The 8,569-nt window shown below is 40.2% G+C and overlaps 1 protein-coding gene across 1 annotated transcript; it reads right to left on the bottom strand.

The window, feature by feature from the left end:
- Positions 1–859: 859 nt before the first annotated feature.
- On the bottom strand, positions 860–2,675 carry LOC147882597 (ethylene-responsive transcription factor WIN1-like). The gene is made up of 2 exons (XM_087400887.1): positions 2,554–2,675; positions 860–1,895 (listed from the first exon to the last, which is right to left on the bottom strand). The coding sequence occupies exons 1-2, from the start codon at positions 2,631–2,633 to the stop codon at positions 1,190–1,192; spliced, it is 786 nt and encodes a 261-aa protein (XP_087257013.1). The 5' UTR covers positions 2,634–2,675; the 3' UTR covers positions 860–1,189.
- Between the last annotated feature and the right edge of the window lie 5,894 nt (positions 2,676–8,569).

Below are 8,569 nucleotides of genomic sequence, written 5' to 3'. Positions count from 1 at the left end.
GAAACTGTCAGCGACTTTGAGAACATCAAACGTTCGTCGTCTTGATCATTCAAGAATCAAAAGCTGCTCACAGATTCACACTCAGAATTCATGGCTGCTCGCCAGCAATCCTTCAGCAGTTTTTTCCTCGCTCCATTAACCTCTCCTTCATCCCATCCGCTTTCTGTCGGTTCGATTTATACGCTGTCATTTACTGCTTTTCCCACCCCGTCCCTTGCTCCTTGCTCCCGTGCTTCATGGTTTAAAACGGAAAGTCGACTGCCCATCCGAACCTTGAATCGTTGAAGTTACCCCATATTTATTCTAGACCCCTCGTCCTCCCCCGGATGCCCCGCAGTGCGCCCCGCAATGCCCGCATCCAAAAGCGGATAAAGTCTCTTTTTCGTTTTTATTAAAGAACACCTCGCAGGAAGGACGCGGAGTCTTTATTTATTGTGCAACCGCCTTGGCATTTCGTTCGTTCCCGGGGCAGAGACACTCCGAACTTAAAACGGAGTCGCAGAATAACGACAAACAACAAATAATCAAGTTGAGAAAATACGAGCGTAACTAGAAGTCTCCGTTCCATCAAGACAAGCAACGCGTTGATCCCGCCCGAAATTTGGCTGCCACCACTACTTACAGTAATAAACCGAAGCACAAATAGCCGGCAATTTGCACTTCTTGCAACAAACCGAAGCACAAATAGCAAGAATTCACGAAACACAATGCAAGAAGATCGCTCCACATGAGATCGCAATCTTGTTGTATTACGTCAAAATGTTAAACATGTCCTGATGAGAGATTCACATCGAGTTGCATTACATATTTACAGGTGAACGTATCACCGTCTTGTATGAGGAATGTGGTCTATCAGCTTACAAAATTGAGCCAGAACAAGCCCATCTATACAACTCGATCGATCTCGGGTATACTTGTAGTGTAGTCTTAAGATCCTATATTAGTGTAATACTAGACTTCTATATCAATTATGAGATACGATAGTATGCAATACATCTACTGTTAATTTTGACTGCCTGAATTCTCCTGAAGTCTTGTTAAGGTCATTAGCCAGTGTGTGACATCGTGACTTTGCTGAGATTCCGTCAATAATATGTATCGGCATTGGACGCAAGCGTGGAGAAACGATGCATCCAACATTCCTCTTTGTAGAGCATGAGGATAATGCGGCAAATTCTATGGCTTGCAATTAAAAGGTTTGCAAGAACGCCGCACTATCAAAAAACCAGTTGCAACCATTCTCTACCAAAGGTTCTCTGCTATTCCAGAGCTCATTTTCCAGAGCCGGCGAAGTCGATACTGAATCGGACGGGCAAAAGAATGCCGTGGGTGCCATTCCTTGTGTATACTGAACGGATGTTACTGCGGAATCAGAGCTTGCGCTGCTGATGCCGCTGCGCGAAGGGGAGGGAACCTTCGTGAGAGCAGAATTGCACCCGAGCAGTTCCTCTATCATCTGCGAGGCGATAAGGTCCTCGTTCTCCCTGTCCCGTGTTCTATTTGCTGGGGCAATGTGGCTGTTATCATCTTTAACCTTATTATCTAACTGCAATGTCATTACCCAGTTGGATTTGGAGTCTCTTCCTCCTTTCTTCTGCCATACACCTAGATTGGACTTCTCGGGGTCCAGGCGCAGGCATGTCAGCGACTGCGTATGCCCCGGTGTTGAATCCTTTTTCCCCGATGCTCCAACCTCCGAGAGAGACATAAGATAGCAACGTTGGAGTTTTGCGACGAGTGTGGAAGAAAGCAGCGACGTAGCAGGTAGAGGCGCCTTTGGATCAAGCGGGAAGTTGGTCTTTGCTCGAGGCCCGCTCATTAAGCGTGCCGCCTCATCGTAGGCTTTAGCCGCGTCCTCTGCAGTCTCAAAAGTTCCAAGCCATACTCTCGTCTTCCTGAACCATTCACGTGTGATCAAAAGTTAGTCAATGAAAAATAGAAGAACTGCGCCTTTCAACATCTTAATACAGATCAAGCAATTGCAGAAAGTGAAGAGAATATGAGAAACAGTTCAGCATTTGTGAAAAACATGTAAGAAGGCATGTGGCTGCATGCGGTATTGCATGACGAAAGGACGGACAATGGACGTGCTCCTCTTCGAAGTTCTTCAAGGGGAGTACAAATATATGGCAGCAAAACGTGAGACATTGGTCCTCGAAAAAATATGGGGACGTAATGAAATACACGGCGCGTTCGAGTGGAGGACCTCGTTGAGCTTCGAGGGACCTCGGAAGTTACAACAAAAGACAGCGGAACGCAAGCCAAAAACAGCGAAAGGATGAAAGCAGCCAATAACCGTTAATATAAGAGGAAAAATTCAAGGTGAGAGATCCAAGAAGGAAGAGAGCAAATGCTTGGGAGGGAGCAGTCGAAATGGGAGGGCAAATTCGTGACTAAAAGCGCAAAGAGGGTGGTGAAGGGACTAGGAAGTTGGGCAAGGAAGGAAGGAGGAAGAAAGGAGGGGGCAATGGAAGAAAAAAAGAGGAGGAAGAAGGAAGAGAGAACGATGCAGAAGAGAGGAGGAGGAGGAGGCAATAAGAGGGAGCTGGTTACAGGAGGGGGTGACGGATTTCGGAGACCCAAGAGCCCCAATGGCGTTGGCGAACACCACGGAAGCGTTGAGGACGACCCATGACGAGGGGGGAGAAGCTCGGAAGCTGCGAAGAGAGTGAGTGTGTGTGTGTTTGTATATGTTCGTGAAAGAGAAGATGGAAGGGAAGGAGAGACTTAGTTTATGAGGAGGAGAATTGTCGCCTTCTAGTTTCTAGTGAATGAACAAAAAGTGAGCTTGAGTGAGTGATTTGTTGTGTGTTTTAGTGAGTGATTGAGTTAGTGGTTTCATCTCCCATTTGAAGATCTTCCCATTCATGCATTTGCCCATCTAACTCTACCATCTTTCCTTCATTTCTTTAAGCCCACCCCCTCACCCCTCACTTTCCCTTCTTCCCTCACACACACTCCTACCTAGACACTTTTCTTCCACTCTAGAAAACCCATGTTTCATTTAATCTCACCTCCATTTTTTTTCCCCGATCTCAACTCCAAGTACATTTCGAGGCCGAGTCAGTGAAAACACTTCCGAAAACTTTAAAGAAACCTCTCTAAGTAAAATTCAAAAGTTACAGGTTTTTGTATCGGTTTCAAAAAATATTTCTTGGGAACATTGCGGGTGAATTATTGTTATTCACAAATCATGTTTGAATATACACACCTACCATTCTCCCCCCTCCTTCCCTCCCTCCTCTCCTGAAAACATCCTTATTTATCATGTACACCTAAATTCTTAGCCTACCGAGTACATTACCCAAATTCATATAGCCAGTTCTTTATACACACCACATAAATTTTTTTCTTAATTTCGCATCCCTCCTCCCCCTCTCTTCCCCTTCAATGTGTGTGTGTGTGTGTGTGTGTGTATGTGTGTACACGCACACATGCATGTGTGCTCCACGTATGTGTCTCTGTTTGTGTCTATTTTTGCCCATACAAGATAAACTAAACAAATCCCCCTCCCCCTCTCTTCCCCTTGTGTCCCTCTCTTCCCCTTGTGTGTGTGTGCTCGCGCGCGTGCATTTGTGTCTATGTCCATGTCCCTATCCATCTTTGTGTTTGCTTTTTTGTTTTTATATATATTTATATGTGCATCCCCCCTTCATCGTCCTCAATTCATGTACTTTCCATACTTTCCCTTGCTTCTCCCCTTCCCCTTGTTGCCATATTACCCCTTATTGCCCTCTTCAAACTAATACATGCCCCTTCATCTTCCCTTGCTTACCGAGCCCTCCATTCCCTTGTCACCATATCACCCCTCATAGCCCTTCTGTATCCCACTATTAGCACATTGTCAGCTACTTTTCCCTCTTGTGTCCCACTCTTAACACAACTACCGTTGAACCCATTACCTCACATTTCATAGGCCTACTATTTCTCATCCTAAATACGATAGCCACAGCCACCCCAACCCACATTCTTCTTGCCCTTTTCCTCCCCACTTTTTAATGTTACTCCCTCATGTCACCGCCGCCTTCTCCTACACTCAAGGCACCTCCTAACAAAGACTCGTCATATTAAAAGAAGAGATTGCTTTAAGTTGTCCCTTTTCCCAATTTCAATGTTGTTCCCACCTTTCAAATTGTCATGGTGTCAGTGAAGGCTCATTGATGCTTGCAAGTTCCTTGACAAGAAAGTTCAAGGGTCAAGACATGTCATTTCCAATGCAAATGGTTCTTTAATTCATGCAAAAAGAAGCTCTACTAGAGGATACAAGTGTGACCCCTAGGATCAAATCTAATATGTATATACAAACCATTTTTTCACTTTAGAAATGTCAAAGCCATTATGTGCCCTCCACTTTGCTCCTATAGGTTGGATTCACCCTAAATTTATTAAGAATTAAATACTCTCTTAATGGGTAGATGAATTATATATTTGCATTTTCGTGAGCCAATGAAGATTGCCCAAATTATGACGAGCTGATTCTCTAACTTATAAATATGTCTTTTGGCACTAAAGGAAGAACACCAATATTACTTACAAGCACACTCAAACAATTATATATCCCTTTTAATAATATTCTAATTGTCTCTTATCTATCATGCATTAATCACAGTCCTACACACTCCTTTTTAACTACACAATATTCAATGAAACATTTTCAAAATACCAATGATGCTTCCATCAAAAACTTAGCAATTCACAACGTCATCATTCATGATTCAAGTTTACCCTTGGAATAAAATTCAAGCATATTGTCACATGATCTACGTTGATTATTTTTTAAGGCATTAGCTCAACATGTCCTTTCCATATTAAATGTAAAATCAACCATCCCTTTTTCTTTCTTTAGAGAGAAGCATAATACTTATTCAATTAAGTCCAAAAATTTTTCATAGATGCTAGAGATAAGTCTTCCTAAAAATCAAGTTTCTACATACATTGCAAGTTATTGTAGTCTCTACTTTTTTATTCTATTCAATGGGCCATAGATAGCATTGCAATGTCCTTCAACAAGCCTCTCAAATGCAAAGTAGGTGACGCGTCCAACATTTCATGTTGGCTACATAACATATATATAGATAGATGCATTTTAAAGTATTTGCTTCATGCCTTTATGATATAAGATTCAAATATATGTAACATTTGTCACTATGCAAACTTTTAGGTATTGGAAAATATAAGCATTCAATATATGAAAAAATCATGAATAAATATATGTTAGCATAATTTTTGTTACAAAGTTCATTCCAAATTATGTAAATAGAGGCTAATGGGTGAACAATACAGGGTATTTTGAAATTTACATTTTGGGGAAAGTATGTAGGGGACAATTGTCTTTTCAAGTCACTGCATACCTCCACGCCTACAAAAGCTAAACCCAAAGGCATTGCAGGTCATTTTTGTAATCCTGATAATATCACTTTCTTTTTTATTGCTCTCTCCTTCCCTCCCTAACATTCAAACACCTTCCCACCTTCTCCCCCTATCATCTTCTCTTTTACTTTGAAGCTAGAAGGAGATTACATCTCTTGCTTGAAGTTTGTAAGCTTTTCACATTTGTGAAAGAAGCAAGGTTGATTCTTGAAGCAAGAGGTTCTTCCTCTCCCCCGTCTTTTTCTCATTTTAGGTATGCTCTATGTTCTTACTTCTCTTATTACAAATACTTGTATTGGTTTGTTTGGGTTAATGTTTGAGTTACTTTTCTCCATCTTTGTGATTTAGGCAAGTTTCAATGGGGAATATGGTATTTTAGGGGATTTCTATCTAGATTTTAGTAAAGGTTCTATCCAAATTTTGCGAGAGGTTCTATTCCAAATTTCTCAAGCTCTTGTTTTCTAAAATCCATTCAATTTCTCTTTTTTACAAGAAAGAATGAAGAAAGCAAGATGGACGTAGGAAATGAGATCTAGGGAAGGGAGGATATTTGGAAAGTAAGGAAAGAAGGAAGGAATTAGAACTTACCTCTTTCCTTTCCTTTGCTTGTTTGCCTTGTTGTTAAAGTGCTTTTCTTGCTTATTTCTTTTGCATCCTCCTTTTTTTGCTTGATTTTTTGGAAGACTAATAGGTTGGGCATTTATTTTGAAGCCTTCTCTCACATGGATGCTACCACCGCCTCCATGTTTGAGAAATGGGATATGCGCCAATACTAACTAGCCTACCCCAAATGATGCATAGCAAAAACTTGGTATTTTCAAGGGAAGACTCATAAGACAAAATATTTTTGAAGCTTAGTCCTTGAACTAGACATTGAATACATCAAAAGAACAACATGGGGTACATCAACTCTCAAATGCTGATCACACCAAAAACTATTTCTTTATTACACTTAGTAATCAAGGAGCTTCAATCCTATTCAACTAATGTCAAACTATTACAATACTTTAGTTGTTGTGATGATGAAGAGATCACATGGATCTTGTGATGCCTCGAATGAGGGGCAATGGAATACTTGTGCTCACTCATCTTATAGCTCCTGATTGCCCTACCTTGCACTACAAAGTTGTGATTGCTTTGACTTACATATAGCTGACAACCCCTTGCATTTGCTTTTGCTACCCACTCTCTAAATGACTTTAAACACCAAAGTGCTAGATCTTTGTTATGCGATTGAGTGTGTGAACTCCCAAAGTTTCAACCACCATGTAGCCTGTGATTGGTTTCCTATATTCTCTTCACAACCTTAGTCTAGGCTAGGCTTTCCAATGCTTGAGTTTCCTATGATTGGTTTCCTATGTTCTCTTCACGACCTTAGTCTAGGCTAGGCTCTCCAATGCTTGAGTGTTTACAAGACTTCCAGTTTTGATGCAACTCAATGTGTGAAGCTACATTATTCAGCAAGCTTCACTCCATGCTATCCTTGAAGTACTGTGGAAATTTCATTATTCCTTGATTAGTGTTATGATTTTCTATAGGGGTCAAGGAGATTTTCCCTTAACTTTAAAAAAAATGTGTGCCTTCAATGGCCCTTGACTTGTCACCCCGAATGCATAGAGGTCAACTTGTGTTTCAAATCCAATTTAGGACTTCTACATTCCAAAATAGATTCTCATAATCATATGCATCTACTTGACCTTGGATCAATGGAAAATCAATGGACCCATAAGTGATTCAAATACCATTCTTTAAACGTGGCAATTGTTGTTGATCAAGCCTAGTTTGATGTTTGTTTGAATCTTGTCCAGTGAATGTATTGGATTGATGATGTGGCTAGTATTGCAAATCAAACCCAATTCGATGTTTATAATTCACTTTTGCTATGAAGATTGGATTACCTACTCATATTTTGGATGAAGCTTTGCTCTGTAGATCAAAATAGGAATCATCAATTGCCTCTTTGTCCTCCTCATCTGGGGGACCCAGATGTGAGCCAATGCCCACTCTTAGTGACTCAATGTGGGCCTACATCCAATCAGTGCATGAATTTACTCCATCTAATCTCTATGTAGAGCTTTGATGAGATGCAAGTAGGATTTTTTTGCATTAAGAAGTAGTAAATTCTAGAAGCCCTTCATGATTAGCTCCCTAATATGAAGTGGCAATGAACCTCAATGTGTTTTGTCCTAGTACTAAACACTAGCATTAAACCTCAAGGTGTTTTGTCCTACCATGAAACACTGGGTTCTTTGCAATCACTATGCAACTTTGATTGTCACAACAGATTGCCAAGGCTTCATATCTTTGAATAAATTGGGTGTCTCCCAAGATCTAACCAAGCTACAAGGACCCACATGATGCCATACACGCTGTTCGATACATTCCAAAGACATGATGTTAACTTAACAATACCCTACATAAGGAGAGTACAATGTATTGATTAAGATGACTATAGAAATTTGCTTGATAGGTCTCCTCAAAACTACATATTATACTTTAGTCAACCTCACACAATGACTAAGTAATGTGCACATAGATATGATCAGCTTTCACACAAACAGTTTCTCTGCACAAGAAGGAAGGAGGTTCTTACTAATATCATTTATCATGATAGGGCAATGTCTACTCCTTACAAAAATGAAGGGAAATAATATATATGCATGTTACATCAAAGTGTCAATATAAAATGAGGGTACAAGGGTAAAATAGAGTTGAAAGAGTATGCCACCATGATAGTGGCCTCCCCAAATATTCCCATAACCATTTTGCCATGGACTCTTTCATCAAATGGATGGATGAGTCTATTATCAAGACATAGCAAAACATGAGCTTGAGCTCTTGAACTCATCTTCTGTTGAATGATATGCACTCTTAGGATCCTAAGTTCTTCAAAAAAAAGAAGAAACCATATGAGAAGTAAGCAATGTAGCTTATCCAATTATATGTAATTAGCTCTAACTATTATTAAATTTAGTAGCAAAATACCTTGTTTGAAATCCAATCAAAAAACTAGTTTAACTTTTTTATCCTTGCTTTTGTTGTTTTTTTCTTCTAAAATGAATAAATCATCACATTTAGTCCTCCTGAGAGCCAATGTTATTGAACAACATCACAACACACCTTCTAATAGCTAATGAACGAATATGGAAACAAAGCATTATAGATCAGAAGCTATCACTGGTCCATGGAACATAGGCTC

Source organism: Dipteris shenzhenensis, chromosome 29 (assembly GCF_047967505.1).
Source record: "Dipteris shenzhenensis isolate YYH24624 ecotype China chromosome 29, Dip_SZ_1.0, whole genome shotgun sequence".
Lineage (NCBI taxonomy): Eukaryota > Viridiplantae > Streptophyta > Polypodiopsida > Gleicheniales > Dipteridaceae > Dipteris > Dipteris shenzhenensis.
Note: the sequence above shows the minus strand (reverse complement) of the source record. Positions and strands in the feature narration are given on the sequence as shown.

Coding starts and splice junctions, on each gene's coding strand:
- LOC147882597 (XM_087400887.1), bottom strand. CDS start 2,633: ATGGGTCGTCCTCAACGCTTCCGTGGTGTTCGCCAACGCCATTGGGGC. Junction 1,896..2,553: donor GAAATCCGTCACCCCCTCCT/GTAACCAGCTCC, acceptor TGAATGGTTCAG/GAAGACGAGAGTATGGCTTG.